Source organism: Tachypleus tridentatus, chromosome 13 (assembly GCF_004210375.1).
Source record: "Tachypleus tridentatus isolate NWPU-2018 chromosome 13, ASM421037v1, whole genome shotgun sequence".
In the NCBI taxonomy this organism is placed as follows: Eukaryota; Metazoa; Arthropoda; class Merostomata; order Xiphosura; family Limulidae; genus Tachypleus; species Tachypleus tridentatus.
In genome coordinates, this window is record NC_134837.1 from 198323737 (window position 1) to 198348972 (window position 25236).

A 25236-nucleotide genomic window follows, 5' to 3' on the forward strand; every position below is an offset into this window, starting at 1 on the left:
TATAATTTGTTAATCACCTTTTGGTAACGTTTTATTTTCTTTATCTCATCATTTTTGGCTCTTTATCTCCAACTTTTCAGATTTGTAGTAGAAGCTTTATATGTCTATCATTAGTTATTGTTTTGGACTGAAAACTCAGTTCAACGTGGAAAAATTGAAAACCTGTCAGTATATGTATCTATGTGTGTTTATATACACTGCTGGCCAAAATCTTAAGGCCAATGAATATAAAGGCAAAATATGCATTTTGCATTGTTAGACTCAACCACTTATTTGAGTAAAGCTTCGAAAGATGAAAATAAGAAAAGGGAAAATAAAAATAAAAAACTTTTTAGCATTTAATAGGGAAAATGTGAACACTATAAAATTAGCCTAAATACTAGCTGGTCAAAAGTTTAAGACCCTACTGAAATGAAGTGTTAATCAGTAAACACGTAACAAAATTTAGTCATTTGTGTTCAAGCATTAGCATTGTCAACATCTCCCACTGACATCCCCTGTGTTACATTGGGTAAAAACATGGCAAAGGCTAAAATGTTGACAGAGTTTGAATGTGGCAGAATTGTCAAGCTGCAAAAGCAAGGTTTCTCTCAACGGGCCATTGCTGGTGAGATTGGGCATAGTAAAACAGCTGTTGCAAATCTCTCAAAAGACCCTGAGGGATATGGAATGAGAATTTCAAGTGGTTGGCCCAAGAAAAATAAAATGGCATCTATGAGAGAAGGGCTTTAAAAACTGTAAATGTCTTCAAAGGCCATGTCTCCTTCCATGCCATGAAACAGCTTGGTTAAGCTTTGGTGAAAAGCACCAAACATGGGACGTAGAAAAGTGGATGGCTTCCAACATTACTGGGATGATAAGGATATCTCACTGGAGACATTTTCTATATGACACAGTGGAGGAGGTTCCATCATGATCTGTTGTGCTTTCTCTTTCCATGGAACAATGGAGCTTCGAGTTATACAGGGGTGTCAAACAGCAGCTGGCTACATTGGCATGTTGGAGAGAGCATCCTTACTGACTGAAGGCCTTCGCTTGTGTGGAAATGACTGGATCTTTCAGCAGGACAACGCTGCAATTTACAATGCCCCAGGACAAAGAACTTTTTCATGGCAAATAACGTGATTCTTTTGAACCATCCAGCATGTTCGCCTGAACTGAACCCCATTGAAAATACTTGGGGTGGATGGCGAGGGAAGTCTATAGAAATGGGCATCAATTCCAAACAGTGCATGATCTTCGTGAAGCCATCTTCATCACTTGGAATAACATTCCAGCCAGCCTTCTGTGAACACTTATATCGACCATGCCAAGGCAAATGTTTGAAGTTATTCACAATGATGGCCGTGCAACTCACTACTGAGACCTCTTGTTGGGCATTTCCTACCCTGTTTAGGACTTCTTTTTGGTATGGTCTTAAACTTTTGACCAGCTGGTATTTAGGCTAATTTCATAGTGTTCACATTTTCCCTATTAAAATATAAAAAAGTTTTTTATTTTTATTTTCACTTTTCTTATTGTCATCTTTCGAAGCTCTACTTAGATAAATGGTTGAGTCTAGCAATGCAAAATGCATAGTTTTTCTTTATGTTCATTGGCCTTAAGATTTTGGCCAGCAGTGTATGTAAATGTAAATACAGTGAGTGTGTGTGTGGAAGTGCTGCCAACTACCTCTTGAGTAATTTCTAAAATGTTATTGGCAAGTTTATTTGAAGACTGTTAAGTGGTGTTATGGAACTATTTCTGACAGATTACAGTGTACTGTGAAGGTTTTGATTTAACAGGTCACAGGAACTTCAGTGTTTATTTTTATACACTCACCAATCTGAGTATGTTACTATTTTATTCACTGCATCTTACTAATGGTGTATATTCAACTTTTAGAGAGCATACTGTTCACACCCCCATGCTTCCTGAAACAGTGGTCCATGGTAAAGAAGTCCAGGTATCTAAACAGAAACAGACCCAGAAGGAAGTGAAAGGTGAGTGGGAAGTCACTCGTCACACAACCCTGACAGAAACTATGGAACAAGAGCACAAGGGTGTGACCCAGGAAAGGAAAGTTGTTGGACCAGTGGTAGGTTTTCCCTAGCCACAAAATAAATACAACTTTCTATATTTCTGAATAAATATATATTTAAACTATAATAGTACACTCCAAGAACAGAAAAGAAATTAAAACAAGAGAAACTTCAGTCTCTTTAATGACATGTCATTCTGCATGACTTACCAGTTTTGTTCAGTGAAAATATTTTTCCAGTAAATAAATCTAAAGGTTAAAAAAATCTACAAGAACAACCATATTTGTAAAATCCACATAAAAAACTATGTGTATTACAATACAACTCCTCGGGCAACATGTCCAAAAACATCATGTTGGGTACAAACTACATTGTGGTGGTATAAGAGAGGTATCTACAGAAGTAGAAGGTACAGTGGTAATGTTTCAGTCAGATTTAACAAATCCCATCTGTGGAAGAAAGAAAACAACAACAAAAAGGTATGGGTGCTCAATCCCACATTTGAAACGTGTTGTTAACCATCTTCAGTCAGTTGTGAGAATGTAGTTACTTCTAATAAAATACAGAATTATAAAAATAGAATTAAAACAGATTATTATGACTAGACCATGTGGAAAGTTAAATGTAACTTGTATCCAGAAATTGGTATTTAGGACTCAGTAAAAGCTACATACCAGTGTGAACACTAATAGGACTTAAGACATCATATGTTGAAAACTACTTCTACTTAATGGATAAAAGATAATTCTCATGTTCCAAAGAATGATGATAAACCCAACGAGCCAGTAAACTTGAACATTATGCTATTAAAGGTCTTGCACAATTAGATGAATCATCATAAACTTATTCTAGTTTGTACACACGCCCTTGATAGTTAAGGTAACATAAAGATGAGGTTGTTGTCAGAACAGGTCTACTGTATACTAAGTAACCCATATCTGGAAAAAGGAAAAATAATAATTTCTTGCTGTGATAGAAACTAAAAAAAAATAAAAATTCAACATCCATTTTAAGCTCTAACAGTCAACCCACTAGAGAACTGACCAGGTTGAAACTCAACAGCATTCAAGCTGTAGACATGTTTTAAACAAGTATGAAATTGATTAAATTTGTTTCATCATGTTCTTTATCTTGAGAATTCAGAGATGTTTTCAAACTTAACACATTGGTTCCTTAACCTATTTTGTCGATACTTTCCATGGTCCTGCTAGTTGTTATACAGTTACTCCTTATAAGAAAAGTGTATTTGTAACTGTTGGGTCCCTACCAATAAGTGACCCTTTAAAAAGGAAATAGAACACAATTCAACTGTGGGTCTTATTGGAAGACTATCACAACCCACCGGTAGGTCGTGTGGTAGCCAACATCTTAAAAGCTCCATAATAATGTCAGTTGTTCTTCTAAGAGCTTCTTCAGTATTCCTAATCTTACCAACAGTGAAATAACTATACATGAAAGGAGTCTGTTTAAAATCATAAATAATAAATTTTTTATCATGAAACACTAGATTTTTCACATTTGTAGATTTAGTAGGAACATAAGTAATAATTACTCACAATAAAATGTTTCCTTTCATCATAATAATGGAAACAAAATATTAAATGTACTTTAGTAACTCACATTCAGTTCCACGTACACAATCCTAATTTAAATGAGCAAACATCAAGCTCTCACTAAACCATCTGTACTGTCTTCCTTATATCTTTTGAACAGATTTACAATGCTAAAATCAGGGGTTTGATTCTCCTCAGTGGACAAAACAGATAGCTGGATGTAGCTATAAGGAAAAAGAAGAAAAAAAACCCTGTTTTGACAAATTATTTTTGATAGGAAATTTAATTTCTGAGGGATTTTCAATTTTTGTGCAAGTAGAGCCACATTTCATGTTTTGGAGGATCAAACTTTACTATAACACTTATAGTAGAACCATATTTCATGTTTTGGAAGGTTAGTCCTTAACTTAACTAACAAAAGGTTAGTGTTTTTTGTTTTGGAGGGCCAAACCTTACCTTAATGCTAAAAGTAGAAACATGTTTTGGAAGATCTCATTTTAGATGAACAAAATAATGTTAACCTCAAATCACAACAAGCTCTCTACATAAAACGAAATTTTAAAATGTCAACCCTGTATGAATATAGCTAATTGAAAATGCATTTTTGTACATTGCTACTTTTAAAGATTGAAATTTATTGTTTCATCTATTAGGTAACCTTGCTTTTAAAGATAATTTTGGTGATAACCCTAAAAATATTTTCTGAGGTTCAGTCTTCTTAGGAGACTTAGATTAGTCATCCATGCATATATATTAAACTAACAATATAAAACTATCTATAATAAGAAATAAAATTAAAATGTAATACAGTTAGATATATTAAACAGTCTAATGTATTGTGTTAATGAAAATAACAATAAAGAAATAACATAGGGAATGCAAGCAATTTGAATTTAACACTAATAATAGAATCATGTCTCATGTTTTGGAATATTAGACCTTAGTTTAAAACTACCAATTAATTCATGTTTTGAAGGATAGATTCTTAATTAACATTAAACAAAATAATACTGTACCCTGTTTTGGAGGAAGAAATCTTGGTTTAACACTGATAGAATCATGTCTTGTGTTTTGGAATATTAGACTTTAGTTTAAAACTACCAGTTAAATCAAGTTTCATATTTTGAAGGATAGGTTCTTAATTAACATTAAACAAAATAATACTGTACCATGTTTTGGAGGAAGAAATCTTGGTTTAACACTAATAATAGAATCATGTGTTTTTTTTTTGTTTTGGAGGATATATTATTCTTAATTAACACCAAAATTAGACCTTAGTTTCAAATTACCAATTGAATAATGTTTCATATTTTGAAGGATCAAACCTTGATTTAACCTAACAGTAAAATTTATCATACCCATCAATTTATTTTTAAAAGAACCTTTAAATGTTAACTTCCTAGTGAAACTTTAAAGGCTCTCTTTCCTGTGAAAGTTATTTATAGGAGTACAAGTAGTAAAAGAAATTTATATTATTAAAAGATTAATGTTCAAACTTAATGAGTTTTTTGTTTTATTCAGGACCTTAAAGATAACACAAATACTAATATTAATATCTTCAAACTTTACAAACTGATTATTTGTTCACAAATGAACTCTTCTTGTGGTTTCATTAATGTAATATTTGTAATTTAATTTTGAAATGTGTCTCAACCTGTGTTTCAATATATGAGAGCTTTGTTTATTAAGATATACCTGGAATCTGTGTCAATTTATAAAAGGTTCATTGTTTATTTTATTTCACCATTTTTCTTAATGTGGAGAAAAATGAGGCCTGTGTCTATATCTTAACAAAAGTTTAACTGAAACCTTTCCTCCTTATACTTTGCACTTACTCAAACTTGTTTGTTGTTTCAAAGCTTTATTCTCTCTTTTCCTAAGTATAAGAATCATGTATTTCTTTTCTTGTTTACTTTGTAATGGTGGGCTCTTTTTACTCTAACATAAATCACAAACATGACCTTGTGGTAAGCAACTTTGGTGGTTTGTTTTTTATCTAATATGAAGGACTCACAAACATAAGTAACCTGCAGAACTCTCATCTGAAAATAATTACCCAGAAAAACGTACATGAAACTGGTACCTAGTGTATTTTACAAACTAGCTAAGCATCCAAGCTTTAACTATTCCTTATAATATATATGTTACACTGTGTAGGAAATCTAAGAACCATTGTTTCAAACAGTCTCAGTACTGGTGTATTTCCCATATGTGGTAGTAATTACCAACACTGAATTTGTAAATGAAAGTAAAAACATAATTATACACACAAACTCTGTTGGTTTTCTGAATTAATAAAAGTTTTTATAGAGTAGGAATTGCAATTAGATATTTAAATTAAATAAGTCATGGGCTTCAGTACCACAACCTTCAGTCTTCATTTATTAAGACAGAAGTTCACAAGTTCTTCAAGTTACGTCAGTTGCGTTTTCAAGCCCAAAGTTAATCAGAGATGTATCACAGATGTCAGGTTTAGAAAGTAAAAGGTCACTCCTATGAATGATTTACAGTTTAACAGTCATAACCAATAAATGTTTAGAAATCTTATTTTTAATATATGTTTCCAAAGATACAGCTAAAAATATGTTGTTGTTTTTTCAAAAAGGCTGAGACAAAACCTCCATTTTTTACCAAGAAGATTCAACCTTGTCCAGCTGTTGTGGGAGACACAGCTAAGTTTGACTGTTCATTTACAGGTACTCCAACTCCAACCATTACTTGGTACAGGGAAAATTTCCCTATTTCTCCTTCACAGAAATTTATGGTAGGTTCAAATTCTTTTCTAATGTTGTTTGTAAAATATTGTGAGACAAGTTCTCCATAGTTATTTAATTACTTTTCACTTGTACACAAGCACTCTTTATAAGTTTTACATAAACTTATTACTGTGTTGAAAGGTTTAGTTCTTAATTTCATGACACTTTTAATGTGTGGAAGCTGTTATAGTAAGATTGTCTTTTAATCACCAGTTGTAATATAATACTAACCTTATTTGAAGGAATGTTTTGTACCAGACATAAGCACCATTTCAAATGTACTGTGTTACTACTGATAACAAGAGAGAAAGAAAACTGTTCATGTTATGCTGTTGTCATAACTTTTAATACCACTAATAAACTTCCTTATAATAATGTTTATTACTTCCATTAAAATATCTTTTATACATTACTCTAAACTACAGATGTCAAATTATGAGTTTTTAAACATTGACCAAGTTATCTGAGCTGTAATAATTTGTTTTTTATATGAAGGGGAGACTTTATCAGTGCACGTTTTATGATACCTTTTTATATTTGTTTATATATTTCACAACAAAAGAATGTTCTAATTTTTTAGCTGCATGTTTTGTTAAAATTTAATCTTTCAATTTTTCACACGAAAGATTAACCCTTTTGCAATGGCTCATCAGTCATAGGCCATGTCATTGCATTTGTTGACTTGCATTCAAAATTTTATTGATTTACTATTTTATTTATTTATCTCAATAAGTGTGTAATAAAATTTAGGTTATAATTCAAACTGTAAAATTATATGAGAGTTGAAAGAACACGTAAATATATATTTTTGTGAGTCACATAGTATGTTGAATGCAGCACTGGTTAAAATTAGATATTTGTGATGTCAAAATAGTTTATAATTGAGTTACAAATTAGTAACTCAAATTACTAATATTAACAAGTTAGAATATAAAATATGAACCTCATATCTTTAATTTTTTGATATATGGCTTTTGTATTGAATTAAACACAGTGGCCTCACTTACCTCTTTCCATTTTTGAAAACAGTCCTTTATATACACTTACTTCAATATATGACATGTGAATAACCAATCAACATCTTAGAATGTACCCAGAATGGTTTTCTCAGCCATTTTAATCTGTGAAAAAGCTATCACAGTTTCACATTTTTTAAAGTCTAAATACAGTTTAGTTAATAAGCTTAATAAATTATATTGCAGTTCTATAGTATCAGTGTAATTATCTATTATTTTTTAGTTATTCAACTGCATATATAAAGCTTAAAAGATTTGTTTGATATCCTTCATGTACAAAATTTTAAAAGGCTTAGCAACCTATGTCCAGCAGCAACTGAGTTCAAAGGGTGTAGTGAGAAGAGATAATTGTTTGCTTGATTTATTGTTCTTTATTTTAAGAAAAATAATTTTAATAATTTATTTCTAAATAGTAGTAATCTATATACATGTATATAATGTATAATAATTTAAATGTGACTGTATATTACAAACACAGGCAAGATGAAGACCAAAGTCAGTTTTATATTATTGAATATGGTAACATAAATGAACATGCACTCCATCAATGCAAATTATGTAATGCTAGCTAGGTATGACTGGTAGGTCAATGTAATAAAAAAATAATTTGTGGCATTATGAGATTTCCTAATTTTTTTATGATGGTTACAAAGTTGGTCAAATGACTGACCCCACATAGTTAGAGTGTAGAAAACAACAAAATATAAAGTCTTACTAAAACAATGTTTGAAATGTATTTAGGTGGTTTTAGAGATTACACAAATAATATTTGAGATTTTGGGGACAAAGAATAGTTTTTAATCATAACATGGAATCACTTTGCACTCAGACTAGTAATGAAACAGATTCTATTTTCACAAATAAATTTCAGTAAAATATTTTATTAAAAAATTATTTTTTGTGTGCAAAAAGCTTGTATTCTTTACTAAAAGTCTACCAAATTTTGTGATGATACAGGTGCTATATTAAATACTTAACATGTACAAATCTGTAGACAAACTTGTGTATATTATACTAAGCCTGTAGCAAAAGGGTTAATTAACATTATTTTAATCCATTCCAAAACTTCTTGCTGTTTGAAAGATTTATTGTAATATTCTGTGACTTCTCTAGGTTTAGGTTTCATTCTCTACTTTTATAGTACCTCGACTTTAAACCTTTTGATTATTGTTCCATATCGTCAACATGTAGATAAAAACAACTGACAAGACTTCTACACTTACAATTGAGAAGGTGTGCATAGAGGATAGCGGTATGTTTAGTGTTAAGGCAGAAAACAGAGGAGGGTCTGCCAAATCTTCAAGCAATTTGGTGGTTGAAGGTACAGTAAAATGTCTGATGGTTCTATGTATATCTATAGTTTTATATATGCATTATAATTATGCAAGTAATAAATAGTGAAACAACATATAATTTAGATTTAACTACATTAGCTGTAAAATCAAACTTTACCATTAATGGGATGCAAATTGTAGACCTTCAGATACACAGTCTGGCTTGCTAATCACTAGGGCAACAGTCCATTCTGTAAAAAAAAAAAAAGTCCAACTGTGCGAAAAAAGAATGTTCAAGAGTCGACTGTGTGAAAAAAGAATGTCCAACAGTCCACTGTGTAAAAAGAGAATGTCTAATGCTACACTATGTGAAACCTCTATTGGTTCTCACTGAAAGTCACAGAAAATTGTCCAAAACACACACTATACTGTCAAAGATGACAGCATCAGCTGCTAGAATCCAAATAACTTGATTTGTCCTTGTTAACATCATTTAGTCAATTAATGATATAGACTAGGATATGACTTCTTGCAGCTGTTGTCCAATTTGCCAACAATAATTACTCAAGTCTTTTTTCAAATACCAGACTATTCCTGTTCCTACAGTGTACTACTTAGTTATCAATCTCTGCTTGTACCTTTAAAAAACTTAAAGCTATTAACGTATTTGAGCAAATTGCTGCATCCAAAATAGGAACTACAAAAAATTAAATAGTTTCAAAATGTTCATTTTTGGCTAAAACATGACTCCAAACTACAATATGTATGCAGTCATTTAGTAACCTAAGTAAAGAATGATACAAGTTTGTCTAGTTATCCAGTTTTGTTCCATTCATTGGTTGTGAACAATGAATGAGATTTCCTCAGTAATGTTTATGTCAGCAGTACTAGTAGTACTCGTATAACTTTCACTACAGTTGTTCAGTAGTAGGCCTACCCTTACATTTGATTCTTCCTCCTCTGAAGAAAGATTTTTTCCTGTTTACTTTGTCTAATGATGTATTTCTGTTAATCATTGTAGAAATTTTTAGAACAGTATATAAAAGTAACTATTCATAACTGGATTAATTTTTCCATTTGATTCATGTAGACTTTTGTGAGATGGTGATGATAATTTGTTATCTTTGATAATGTGAATCATTTTAAGTTAAGTGCTAATTAAAAGATTCCAGTAGCAATAACTAGTATGTGGGCTATCTCATCATAGGTCTTGCTCAGTATTAAAGGTTTATAATATTATTTTAGAAAGAAAAGAAAAGAAGAAAGGCCTTGTACCTCCCAGCTTCACAAAAACAATCCAGGAGGTGTCTGCCAAGGCTGGACATCTAGTGAGGTTGGATGCCTCTGTGACTGGTTCCAAACCTTTGAAGTTCACTGGCTTAAGGTGTGTTTGGATCTCTTCAGACTTGTGAAAATTGATCTTGATTGTGGTTAGTAAGAAACAAAAATAAAATAGGTATATAGTAGGGTAACACTTGTAGTTCATTTGTGTGAAGCTTTATCATACCTATTTTGAAATATATTCAATAAAAGAAGTGATTATGATAGTTAACAGCATGGCATTGGTTATTATGTATGTACTTTCATGCCATTACTTTATTGAAGATTGTTGTAAGAAGCATAGAAGGTGGGACTAGCACTCTGTCTAAAGGCTGAAAGTGTCATGAAGTAGTAGAATCAACCTTCAGTAATGCAATATTATATAATTTAAATATTTTAATTCAAAACTGCTTTCTTCTGTTTAAACTCTTTTAGGCTAAATAATGTTGAAAAATGTTTGTTCATATCTTAAATGAAGTAGACAAAAAAGAATTTTGATGTGTGATTTACTGTTTGGAAACTCAGATTCAGAAATGTTTAATGAGAATTTTTCACAACATATTTTCACTTCTGTTTTTTGTATGAATTCTTAAATCAGTAAATGTTTTAATGAGTTAATTCACAAGATGTCCTTTATAAGTGTACCTATACTTGGTTTGTATAGAATGGACAGAAAGTGATTCCAGACATAACTCACAAGACTCTTGAAGAAGAAGATCTCTACACCTTGCTAATCCTTGAAGCTACACCTGAAGATACTGGTACTTATGAATGTTTAGTTCTCAACAAGGTAGGAGAAGCTCGTTGTCAAGCTAAAGTACATATAGAAGGTAAGTTGCTAGTGTGAAAGAAACACAAGAACATGTTACTCTTATGTGTGTTTTCTGAATTTATTTTAGCAACTAAAGACAATTGTACAATGGCAGGAAAATGTTGTTTCAAGTCGTATTTGTAATATATTACTTCATCTGTTATGAATTATGGTTTACAATTGCTTGACAAATTTTGGTAGAGAATTATGGTGACAAGAGTAACGTTGAAGTATATTAGTGAGTTTGCCAGGGAAAATCCTTGAAATAGCTATACAATTTCAGGCAGTTATAACCATAGTGGACAATTTCTAAGAAGAAACCTTAGTCATCAGTACAGTTTCAGGCAGTATAACCATGGTGGGCTATCACCAGGAAGAAACTTTGGCCATCAGTACAATTGCATGCAGTATAACCATGGTGGACTATCTCTAGGAAGAAAACTTTGTCATCAGTGTTGAAAAGCAGTATTCATTGAAGCTAAATTATGCCTTAAGGATGTTTCCCACACCAGTACATTAGCAGCAGCATTGTTTACTGTTGAAAAATGCCATGAAGGTGCTTCCTAAACCATTACACTGGCAGCATTGTTTAATGTTGAAAAATGCCATGATAGAGTTTCCCAAACCATTACACTGGCAGCATTGTTTAATGTTGAAAAATGCCATGATAGAGTTTCCCACAACTTTACACTAACATTGTTGACTATTGAAAGGGTGTTTACTGTTAAAAGATGTCATGAGGGTGTTTACTGTTGAATGAGTTTAAGGAAGTGTGTGTTGTTTTTTTCATATTTTTTTGAACTACCACCACTACAGAAACATTGGTGAAACACAACTCATCAGACTACATTGCATGCTTTCAGACATTCACTGTCTGTGGTTAAAGCAGCCAGGTAACCCTTTTATTAAATACGACTGATTATATTACCTTCTGTGTGACAGATTTTCACCACTGTTAAAGGAGTTGGATAATTTGGGACACACATGATGTCTGTCATGCTCAACAGTTGTCTTTTTCCTTGGAATTTTTTTTTTTGGTGGCATATGTATTTCCTATTGATTGTCATTCCTGGTAAAGTGGCAATAGATACCTCTGAAAAGCCAGTAAAAGAAATTAACTGTGGTGATAACATTCCTACTAGACTGGCATCACTAACATGTCATTTTGGATGTCAGAGAGGAAGATTATTAATTTGACTCATTATCTTGTGGACTGCATGGTCATGATGTGGCTACATCTTTACAGTTCAGTTACCAGACACATCACAAGAATAATCACTTTTATATAGTATTCTACAAATCTAAGTATCCATATGTGTGTTGCATTGTGGGAAGTTGCCTCTGATGAATTAGGTTTTAATATGTTTAGGAAACGTTTTGTTTAGAGTTGGTTTATTACTAAAATTCTTTCAATTTGTACACATCTTTATGTTTCTTTCTTTGAGTAATTTTTGCTATTACTGCTAACTATCATAGTAACTTTATAAAATTAAATTAATCATAAGAGAAATTTATTACTTTAATGAATTAGAAATTTAATTGTGTTTAAGTGGTTATTGTTTGTTTTTTCAATGATTTTTTTAAGAGAAGACTTTAAAATTATACAAGTGCCACTGTACATCATAAATCTTTTTTAACTGCATGTTTTCCTTTAATTTGCTCCCATAATGTCACAGTTGGAAATATGTATGCAGTTTTAGCTAGTTAAATTAATTGAGAGTTGGCTAAATTGGGTTAAATCACAGGGGTAATATCAGAAGAGATGTACTTCATGGTTCTCTGAAAGGTTCTTTGTTTTTCTCATTTTTTAGTGCTAAATTTTTGGCTAAATCTGTAATGATGAATTAATAGGTGTTTCAAATTGTATTAAAGATGCTATATTCTTGTCAAGAACTTTGGTGGACTAGGGAAATAAAACTTGTAGATTTCTGGATGTTTAGACTGTTGATATGGACGCCAGGAAATTGTCATCATCCGATAGGGAGGAGGGTATGCTTTGAACAAGACAGTCTAACAACAATGCCTTTTGCAATTGAAACTATGTTTTAGGGCCATTTCAACCTACAGATTTCTCTGGGCATAGTTAATACAAAACCTTTTATAAAGCCTTCTAGACAATATAACTTAGTTACTAAAGCAAACAAGGTTTTAAGTTGTAAATGTAAAAATATTGATTACAAGTGGGAAGAAGTCATCAGTTTGTTTTTACAGGTTAGACTTTGTTTAAAATATTGTTTTCAACTTTGGTCACTTTTTTAAACAAGGAATGATGAGTTGTTGGACAGGGTTTTGAGAAGAGGTATGAGAATAATTCTAGGTTTGAGGGTTTAGTGTGTGGATGTCACCTAAATTCTCTTTATGTGTTTTCACTAGTGATGATAATTCAGAGCACAGGCTGGAAGAACATGATTTAGGTTTATAAGTTTGTTAGATGTATGGAATCTATAAATCAAGATATTTTTTTTCTTAACAAAATTTCAGCCAGTAGTACTAGAGAACATGTGAAATTGAAGACATATAAAACTTTATTTATATGGGATAGTTGGCCTTTTGAATATTTTGCATTCAGTTATTGTAGAAACTGTAACATTGAAGGAACCTAAAGAGAAAATTGAATAAGTATATTTCAGAGAAGTGAATGTAAGAAGAGGTGTTTTTGTATGTATTCTGTAGAAATTGAAATGGCTTAAATAGGTCAGATGACCTCTTATCTTACCTCTGAAATGTTATGTATACTAGCATGATATAGATTGTTTAGAACAAATAGATTATACTTATTTCTAATCGATGTATTGTACCCCAGGAAGAGAAATCTTTGTACTAAAACAATGTTTAATTCAGGTACTGCATCCAAAGTTAAATCCATCTCTCCAAAAGAAGTACCAAAAGAAACTGTGTGTAAGGGACCTGAAATTATAGAACCATTGAAGCCTGTTACGATTAAAGAAGGACAACCAGCAGTCTTCAAGTGTCGCATCTCAGGATCACCTGGTAGGTTGAGAATTATAGAATTGAAATAAATTTGAAAGTACAGGCCAAATACCATGATGCATCAAAGCATTTTTAACTATAATTGCTAATAAAAAGAACAATTTAGTCATTACTTTGTGCTGATAAATTTTTTAGATCTAGATATTTATTGATTTGCTCATGAATCTATACAATTATTTAGTACTTTTTGCTTAAGCTAAGAGTGTTTCTAAGAGTGAAGTTAGGCTAAAAAAATCACTAATTAAGTTACATAATAAGATTGCTATCTTATTTGTTTAATATTATTATTTTTTCCTGTAGATATTATTCAAGTAGTTTCTAAATTCTAATGCTAGTAGTCACAGATCCCTGAACTCTGACAAATAGATAACTATCTTGCAATGTAGAAGCATTTTTCTCTATTGTGGGACTCCTTTACATATGAGACCTTTATTATATCTTAGCACTTATTCTATATTAATTATTATTTCTAGATAATAAATATTTTTTTTTATTTTGTATCCAATCCAATACTACTCCTCCCCCCCAGCTGTTTAGTTGCACGCTTCTTAGTTATACTGCTGAAAATTAGGCTTCAGTATTGGCAGTGGGCATGATGCATATAGCCTATTGTAAAGCTTTGTGCTTATGAACAAATAAACAAACAAAATAAATGTTATACAAATTTTTCTTTACTTTCTTACCTATGGAATAACATGGAAGTAAATCAACTGTACGTTTTAAAACAAATTCAATGTGCCTAAGTGTACTAGGCTTGTTGGTCATGTAAAAAAAACAAAAAAACTAATGTTATGAGCTAGTCAATTAAATTTGGAAGATATTTATTATCTTTTATGTATTTACTAATTCAAAGATATTGAACTGATAAATAATATACTTAATTGTTGCTTGATGCTAGGCCTAAGAGTTCTTTTATGGGAACATTTCTCAATCTCAGATCTGTAAACCACAAGGTGGCCACAAGTCATGTCTGAAATTTCATATTTAAATAAATGTGGTTCCTATAATAAAAAATATTTTCATAATATTAAATTTACATGAATTAAAACATTTAGTGTTTGAATACAGCTTCTTGTTTGCATGAAATCTTATTTCTCAAAACAAAAAACATTAATAAGTTTGGGAAGCTCTGCAAAAATACTTTATATTAAAAGCAGTTCTCAGGTTTAAGAAGTTTGTGAAAAATGTAAGGAACCTTGGAAATTAGGCCTAACATATGAATTAGTTATGTGTGGTAGATAAGTTTAAACTAAAAGAAGAAAATAATCTCAAAATTAAATACTTCACCAGTGATTAGTACAGATAGTACAGATTTATGGAATGTTTTAAACCAAAGCCCACCTTTAAACTAACATTTTGAAGTGATTGTCACTAGACTATTTGGCCTGTATGTTAATTGACCAGTAGTCACTAGAAGTGTTTTTTCCAAGTTTTATGGTGAGTTATGCTTTGTGTACCACTTTCTGCACCTATAGTGTTTTGTATTATTACTCCAGTGATGTTTAAAATCTTAAAGCAGTATGCATAACTTTTAGAGAATACAATATAATTTACCTAATTAGTCATCACTGGGTTTTCAGTTTCTATCCAGTTTAAGGGCACGTGTCAACAATACAAGAAAACAGAATATTTTTAATTTTAAAAACCAGGACCTAATAAGAGTAAGACTTATTATGGTATTAAAAAAATTAAATGAAAAACTAAAGAACTAGTTCCCTCTAAATTCAAATTTGTTTTAATTTTTCTTCTTAAGCCCCACTTGGAAAGTGGTTCCGTGGAGACACTTTGATCAAACAATCTCGTTATTTCCGCATGTCTGTCGAGAATGATGTTTACTCTCTGCGGATATCTGAAGCCTTCCCTGAAGACAAGGGTGTTTATAAGTGTGTAGCAGCTAATTCTGCTGGAACAGTCTCGACGACTGCTAATTTAATTGTTATAGGTATAACCATTTCATTTTTCTTGCTAATTCAATTAATAGAGCATTCTTATAGTTGTATGTTTCTGATAGGTGAATGCTGTTACAAAGGTTGATTTTCTGGGATAGAAGTTTTTGGATTAATAGAATTTAGTACAAAATCTCTATATTTTTAAATGATTAAAAAAATTGTTTATGTGGCTGTTAACATCTAGTTGTGAGGCCAGTGTCATTTCCCTTTAATTTACTTTAGTTTCATTTTTCATGGAATACTAAACAAAATACATCTCCCAGGTATCTAAATGGTACTAGAAATTGGATTTTGCTGGATACCAGTATTGGGCAGAGCACAGCTAGGTGCCCATTGTATAGCTTTGTGCTTAAACCAATTCCAAAAGTAATAAAACAATATAATTGATATTGAATTAAATATTTAACTTGATATTGTTATGATCTTAGAGGTCATACTTTATTTGACTTGGCATTATTGTTTGCTGTGACAATATTAATACAGTTACTTGAAATAACTAGTTGTTGTCTAATTATTCCATCTGTCGTAATGAGGGTTTTTGTTTTAATTTTAAATATATATACGTATCTAAAGAGGTAGATATATTTTCACATGTTCAACTAAATAGCCTTTATTCTAAACCAAAGAGGGAGAAAAGAAACATTTTTATTGATGTTTTCTTGGTCTTAGGACGTTTGCCCTTTTTGATTTACATCAATGACATAGATGAAGGAATTTGGGTTATGATAATTTTGATAATTTGGATGATGATAATGTTAACATTTTCATGAAAGAAACAGATGTTGGTGTAATGATTGATCAATCTCCTGAGCTATTCAAAGAGTGTGTTGTTGCTAGTGGTAGGATAAATAGTATTTTAGATTGTAGCTACAGAAATATTGAATACAAGATTATAAAAGTTATAATTTCATTGTACTGGTCACTGGTTAGGCCACATTTGGAGTATTGTGTTCTTTATTGGGCTCCTTACCTTAGGAAAGCCATTGAATTGTTGTAAAGGAGGAATCTATTTGAGGTGTTTGAAATTGTAAAGGGAAATGATGGTGTTAATGTATCATCTTTTTTCATATTTAACAGTGAGAATAGTAGGACTATGGGACACAAATATAACTGTTGGCAGGGTAGGAGTCATCTTCAGCTAAGACAGTTTTATTTTTGTAACAGAGTGGTTGACCTTTGGAATTGGTTGTCAACAAATGTTGCAGTGACAGTAAATTTAAATGAGTTTAAAAAACCTTGATAAGTACATGAATGATAAGGGCTGGGTTTAAGGGTTCTTTAAAATTTACTTATTAATAGTTTTAGTTTAGTTTAGAGGATGAAACAGCCGAGATGGAGCAATAGGTTATATTTTTGCATGTGACTTCTTATAGGTGAGATATTTTTAAAGCAATCCAGGCAATACCAACAAATTTCAGAAGTTAGAAAAAATAGCCAACTGAAGAACCTTATTTACAACAGTATAATTTAAACATAGTTTTATACCACACTAAAGACCATATGCCAATAACATATTTGAGGTAAATAAACTTAAATATTGTTTTCTTTGTTGTTATATTCATGTATTTTTATAAAATATCTACTCTTCTTCTGTACAAGTTTCTTTATAATATTTCTCTCAACATTTAGTTCTGGTATATTGATGATATATTTAGCATTTGGAATCATGATTCCTTTAAATTTCACTTTCAAGTTTCTTTAAGTTGATTTATCCAGCTATAAAAGATACATTAGAGAATCACTTATATAGTATCAGTATGTATTACAATATATTGTTTGTGTGGATTGTTCTGATGTGTCATTCCTTAATTGTAATTCTGTGATTGTAATATTGATAATGATGAAATGTTACACTCCAAGGTATTCAACAATAACTTTTAGTGCTTATAAAACCTAAATATGGAGTTTGATACCCATGGGGAGCATTACACAGATATCCCATCATGTATCTTTGTGCTTAATAACTTGTTTTATTTCTTCACAATAGTGTTCTATTTCTAATTTATGTGTGTTTGTTTTAAACATGTAACAAACTTTTAATGTTATTCTGGCTGTATGTTGTTTATCTCTTAACTGAATTCTCAGTTTTGTTTTGTTTTTAGGTGATTAGTTTGATTTCTAAATACAACTCTGACCTGTGAGCTAGTTTTGTTGGTTCTTTATATTAACCTTAATTAAGTTAGTATTTTTCATAATGGAAAGTATAGTAATGACAATGTTGATATTAAATTAGTTGCTTCATTTCCTTTATATATTTGTTTCATTTGAAAGTTTGATACTGCATTTTTTATTCTGGTATGTATGTTTCAAACATCCATTGTCTGTCCATATTTTCTGCTCAGTTTTTCCATGGCACAAATATTTATGACTACTTCTCATAAGAACCATTAACTGTCCAATAAGAGGCATCACGATATATTCATTTGAATAAATGTGTTAAAACTTGTACGTATAAGATGTATCCTGCACTAATAGTGAATAATGGTATTTTTAGTCTCTCCTTTTTTTCTTTTTTTTTTGGATCTATTTATTTGTGTACATGCAGTTAGGAATTTAAAATAAGTTTTCCTACATTTGTTGTAAAAAGTCAAGTTTTAAAAGTTTTGGATTGGTTACACTGTGATTTATAAACTCTCATGTTATAGGCTTAACCCTTCTCTTGTCTGTAGGATAGATATAATTTTATAGTATTGGTAATGTTAAACTAAAGAAAAAATACAAATAACGATTGTTGAATTTTGTTAACTTGTATAGCTCCAGAAGCAATGGAAGCAGCTCCATCATTAAGCCCTCTAGTGGACCTCAAGTTGCCTGAAGGGTCCCCAGCAAGGTTTGTTACCAGCATCGCTGGAGTTCCGACTCCACACATTACATGGTACAAAGGAGGGACCATTATAAAAGCATCAAGAAAATTTCAGGTACTTTTATACCTTTTAATCTGTACTGTTTAAACTGATGATCTGTAATTCATACTTTATTGTTAAAAGTGATACCTTAACTTAGTTAATAATACAGATCTCTTCTCTAACCAGAGACAAAGTAGTGTTTTCAGGTGGCAGGGCAAGGAACAAGAAATTTTGGTACTTCTTTCTAAGAGTTATTGCATATGTCATTAGAAAACCTGAAACTGCTGTATCCAAGTGTGCAAACCACATGATAACTTATTTCAGTTGAGAGTTATGATAGTCAAAGAAACAGAGGTTTTGAGTGACTGGTAGTTGTGGATTGGTGTTTTTATACACGTGTTCAGTCTTCATAGTGCACAGTTGTTTTACTAGTTTTACAAACCTTTTTGTTTTGTGGAACTTTGATTACATCAGTCATTGTGAAAGACAACCATGACTTACTGTGACTTTTTACTTAAAGTTGAAAGTATGTCAAAGTCACTGTGGGCAACAACTATGACCAACTGTGACTTTTTTACTTGAGGTTGAAAGCATGTCAAAGTCATTGTGGGATATAATCATGGCTTACTGTGGCTTTTTACTTAAGGTTGAAAGTATGTCAAAGTCACTGTGGGCTACAGTCATAACTGAATGTGATATTTTACGAAGGGTTGTACACTTTTTCTCCCAGTTCAGCAGGTATTATGTTTTTATTTTTAGTGTTATCATGATTAAGAAAGAATATTTTTATTGTTCTTCAAGATGGCTCAAGATGCTGGTTCATGTTCACTGGTAATTCGACAGACGTGTCCAGAAGACAAGGGCATCTATACCTGTAAAGCCACCAACACTAGTGGGCAAGCCGAGACATCTGCTCGTTTGGCTGTTGAAAGTAAGCACTAGAGTGCTCATGTTCCTGCTGTAGTAGAACCCTAGAGCATTTAACAAACTGTTCAAATTTCATGTAACACTGCTTGACATAGGTGGTAGAGAGTGTAAACAGAAAAATCAAAGAAACAGCTCATAACAAATGTAAAAGTATATTGCGCTTGTGAATGTTTTATTTGGTTATTGGATTGTTTCATTTTTGTCCATGAAGCCCTTTGTCAAGTTTTGGACACCTTGCATGTATTTACTTGTTTCCTCTTTCCTCACGTTTGCAATATTTATGTTTATGACTGATTCCTATTCTTTACTTGTTCAATCTCAAACTTCACTACAATATCTCTAGTTTTTTATATGTTGTGTGAACAACAACACTGTTAGTCACTGTAACAAATATCAAAGTAAAAACTTCAGAGAAATAATGATTTTGATTGTATCATAACAAATACCTTGTTACATGCATTCATAAAAAAGAAAATGTTATGATATTTTTGAGACTCTAAACGTTTTTGTGTTTTGAATTCATATAATCGATCTCTGATATCATTAGCTAACTTCGTGAAAGCTGTTATAGTTATCGATATGTATCCGAAACTGAAACTGGACACAGGTATTCTATCATTTGGTACTTTTATACATATCAGTAGACATGAAATATGTGATTGTGTACTTCATAACAAAATTGCATTTTGTAAACTACTCGAAAACATACAACAGTATGGAAATTACTTTCTGGTGATTTATAATCCTATAATAGTTAACATTTGTTCAAGTATCACAAAGTAGGTTAGTACAGTTGTATTGGTTTTTAATTATTTATTTGAGTTACCATGATAGTTTTAAATGTGTATATTGTTGCATAGAGTGATAAAACTAATTTTTTACATTATTCATGGCTTTGTTTAACGCAAACTGGAATTTAGTAAAAGAGATTTATGTAAGCGTAAATGCAATAACGGCCTATATCTCCAGAATATAACTTTGTTATCTCAGTATTTTACTGTTACAAGAAGTGGATAGATCCTGATGTAGCTATAATAGCAAAATATTGAGCTAATAAAGTTGTATTCTGGAGAGTTAGGTTGTTATTGTATATACGGTTATAAATTTATACAACAATTCTTGTCATCTTAAACAACGTTAATTCATTTGTGTACTAACAAAAATAGTTTTTCTTTCATTCTAAACGTAATGTTTTTATGGCACATATATTGTCAGACTTGGGTGTAACTGTAACATGAGAAAAGAAGCCAAGAATCTATGGTGTTCAGTGTTTCACCTGTACAAAACAAAAAGTCGATAGTTACGTAGAGTTGGAGAACCACATATTGGTCTCTCTCATTAATATCAGCCACTACCGAGTACTGACTCAGTTCCAACTTTAAATTAGAAACTTTGCCTACTCTTTCTGCAAAGGATAAAAATAACTGGAGTTACTCTGTTTCTCACTTACTCATATGAATGCTAATTGGATCTGCACTTTATTCCGAGAACAGGAAAATACAGTTAGCGTGCTTAGTTCTGTTCTAATTTACCTGTAGCTTTTTTTTTTTAAGTATCACGTAGTTTTTACGGAACAGACCCAAGTTCGAACCATTGTCTCGTGTATACCCTAGGTATAATAGGTTGATTTCTGTGTGTACACATGTACACTTACTTTTTATTGGAGACACTAAGTAAAGTAACCTGAATCGATTATGTCATCGTTACAAATTTTGTATTGTTGTAGAAATGTCAATAAAGATTTGTTATTGCTGATAATTATCGTTTGTCATTTATTGTTTTCAAAAATAACTTTAATTCGAAAGCATTTTAAAACTCATAATTTCAAATTAAATGTCCATTTTTAAGTCTAAGGATTATGTCGGGTTTCTTTCACAGTTAATAATATTCAAACATAGCAGATGAAGTTTGACTCTTTGAAACGAAATTAAAGGTTCTAATTAAAAGAAACACAGAGGTTACATTGAACACATTTTAATTTATGATGTATATTCTTGCCCAGTTTAAAATTTCGTGGAAAACGAATTTTTCCTGTAAGTGATTGTGATTCTGTTTAAATATATAACGAAAAAATGTTCAAAACCTGACCAAAATCAACTATGTTCACTCTGACACCAGCTATGTTATTTCTCTTGCAAAGTAAAATTGTTCAAACTGAGATTTAATTAAAGGTTTATAAAAACTAATCTTGTTATGAGTTTCATGTTTAAAATGGATATTCAAGGGTTAACATATCTGAATATTTGACATGATTTGTCGTTCATAAGAATTTGGCCAAAGTAATACTTAAAATAGTGAATTTTTCGTGTGTGTGTTTTTGTTTATTTTTACATATATTGGAATCTAAATAGCGATGTAGCTGAACACATGATAACATTAAAACAAAGTGAAAGTAAAGAAGTAATACAGTGACTAATTACATACCATGTGTTTTAAATAAAACGTATGCCTATACATATAAAAAATTATATCCATTGCACAACGAAAGTACTTCATTAAGTACGATGGATGTAATATTTAGTTTGTTATTACGTCACGTATCTTGTGTTTCTAATACGCGAGTTATTGAATGTGGCAATAAAAAAAAAATTTAAACGACTGAACTGTTATACATTAGACTTGATGTATGCCAGCACAACGAGATAGCAAATACGTTGTTCTTGTGATAGCAACCAGCTTAGAGTGTATATTGTGATATACGTATTAGTAATGCTTACAAAAATAAACTCGAGCGTGAATTTTACATGAAATATTCAGGAGACGCGATACGAACAACAAAACCAATCGAAGTCTAATAAGTCATCACCATCAAATGTGAAAACCACAGATTAAAATATTATTTACAGGAGAATAGCGACAGCAAACGATAAAAACAAAATTATTACTTTAATAAAACGTTCTGAATTATTTAATGCGATCCATACTTGAAAACGTTTTATTTTTCCGTGATTAAGAATATAATCACACCCTATATACATATGTGTGTGTGTGTCATTGTTTTACAAGTTGCAAAGTATATAAGGAAACGTAAAACATAAATAACTTTGATGAATCATTATATGTATAAGAAATATAAGATAATTACATTTAATTGTATCTTACAGACAAAATATTAGAAAATTCTATATAGTTAAACATTTTATTTCTTCATGTTTTGATGTTTAAGTTGAACTTTAGGTTTAATATGACTATAAAGTCAAATATATTGTGGGATATTTTCACATAAATATTCGATGGTCAAACGCTTCACTTCTCTACGAAAAAAAACTCTCAAACATGGGTACCGAATAAATATTTGTTTGAAAAATAGGAAACTTCGACCTGTTTTCGTGTGTTAGAGCAATAAATGCAATGTTTTTGGATTTTAATAAAATAATAAAACTGGTAAACCTCAGACAAAGACGGGAAGAAAATAAAAAGATGGTGGCATAGTTCATTCGACCGAATCATTTTACAAGCAACAAGAATTTTATTAACACTCAATTTTTATACCAGGTTGGAATCGTTTCCGCTTACAGGTCTAAAGTGTTAATATTTCGAAACAAAATTTAATCTGTTACAAATGAAGGAATCTCAGAAATAGTGAAAATAAATAATACACTTATAATACATAACATTAGACGTGGAAAAGAACTAGCACAGATAAAATATTTATGGTACGTGTACATGAACAGAAAACTTCATTTGTATGAAGAAACTTATTAGGCCTATCACCACGATACTTTAGTTTTATTTGTTTAGTTTTTGATACTCAAGCGTTTAGCTCACTTACCTGATCCTCCTTCAGGTACAAGACTAAGATTAAAAATAGAACAAAAAGCCTACAATAACGTGGTGATAATTCAAATAAATTACCTAATACAAACATGAGTACTTATTCTGCAAGCCTGACAACTTTGTTTATTGTTGTATCCAAGTCTGACAAATGACGTCATTACGAAACAAAATGATATAAATAAACGAGTATTTTGCTATATGTGCGTGCGTGTGCAATAGGTCTTTATTCGTAGTACCATTACAGTGTACTATTATTTAATGTTTTGAAATTAAATAAAACATCAAATATAAGAACGAAGTCTCCTCTTATTGGGACTCGACAGTAAACTTCAGGGCTCATAACATTCAAATCAGGGTTCAATACTGCCGTGGGCATAGTGTTGATAGCCCACTGTACAGACTTACGCTTAAAAAACAACAAATAAAAAAATATCAAACGGAAAATATAAAACTGAATAGCGACATCTACCACAAACATTTCATTACCTTGTCTTGGATTATAATTTGTATTTAATATTCAGTTCAGAGTAGTCATGGTACATTATTTCTTTGATTTAACGAAACGTAGTTATAATGGAATATCATCCATATTCATTGAATATATACTGACTAGTTACCTGACATACACTGACTCTCTTGAGGAAACAATTTCTCAAGGAAGCGCAATTTTCATCAGTAGTGCAGTTTCAGAGTAACAAAACCATACAAGAAATAATGGAATTAGTAACGCATGAGAAGATAGAGTTAAATTATGAATAGTGTGCTTTCTTCTTGTAGACAAGAACAAAAACAGAAGGACCTCCTTTTGGTCGCTTGTATGATAGTAGGCCTAATAAACAATGGTGCAGATTTGTGAACATCCGCAAACTCGATATTTAATTTTGAAAGCATTTAAAGAAAAACATTTCCGGTGTTATTTATTATATCAGTGCAACTCATCTAGAATACAACTGGTATGTGATTAGATTTCTTCTCTAATGGTTGAATACTTAAATTTATGCTTTTATTCCAGGAAAACCTGCTTAAATTGAAGTACTGAAGAGTCGTCCAGTCGTAACGTGGCAAAAGAACCTGTCATCACTAACGGAAAAGAAGAACTCCTTTAAGAAAAGAAGGTCACTGTTGCTAAGTTTCTCAAGAAACTAGAGCCTTTAATAAGGAATGGTGTATCAAAAAAGTAACATTACGAGCGTATATCGGAGGACTACCAGCTGCTAGAACCTAATACTTGAAGGGACGTCCGCTCTAATTATGGAAGGAAATCAACTCAAAGTGTAGCATTAAGTGAAGGATAGGATAGTGTAACCACCATCACTTCAATGTTTAAGGAATATAAAATTCATCGATGAATTAGGGAATGATGTAACCACAACCAACATACTGTTCAAAGGTAAAATATAAAAAGACCATCATTGAAGTATGAGATGATCTAACCACCACCAACATATTGTCCAAGGTAATGAAGCACTCAGTTTTAGGTTCGTCTCCAAGATTGTGTTGGCTCACTGGGTTTCTTTTCTTATGGTAATTTTTCTCTATTGATTTCGCGTGCTTTGCAGTATCATAAATATTGGTTGTATTTTTTCACAATAATTACTGACTAATTAAACTCTAAAGACACCTAAACTCTAATTACTGGTAATATTCACGCCATTGTCTTCTTTATATGCTAAAAGTAATACTTAAAGAATCGATAGCAGTTCTGTTTACAAACATTAAGATCTTATTCAGGATGTTACTGTAATGAAAGAAGTGTTTCAAAAACCCAAAAAAATCCCACTAAAATGTTCAAAATTCCCCAGATGACGATTATTTCCACTTTGAATCTGCAAAGCTTGGAACACACGTGTGGCACAGACAAATCGGCATTTTACAGCTCATGTTGACCACTGCTTTTTTTGATAAGAGTGAACACACATTAACAAAAACCTACTGTAAAAAACTATTACAGTGGTAGAATTCTAGAGCGATGGAATAGCAATGAACGAGGTATGT

The 25236-nt window shown here is 31.4% G+C and overlaps 1 protein-coding gene across 1 annotated transcript in view; it reads left to right on the plus strand.

Moving 5' to 3' along the window:
* LOC143236072 (titin-like) overlaps nt 1–24867 on the plus strand; it is a 162224-nt gene extending 137357 nt beyond the window's left edge. The window contains 11 exon segments of the mRNA XM_076474339.1: nt 1885–2077; nt 6180–6338; nt 8538–8667; nt 9866–9982; nt 9985–10004; nt 10605–10770; nt 13593–13742; nt 15496–15684; nt 18446–18609; nt 19339–19468; nt 24254–24867. Of these exon segments, the coding sequence (XP_076330454.1) occupies nt 1885–2077; nt 6180–6338; nt 8538–8667; nt 9866–9982; nt 9985–10004; nt 10605–10770; nt 13593–13742; nt 15496–15684; nt 18446–18609; nt 19339–19468; nt 24254–24267 (1432 nt within the window). The 3' untranslated portion in view covers nt 24268–24867.
* The last annotated feature ends 369 nt before the right edge of the window (nt 24868–25236 follow it).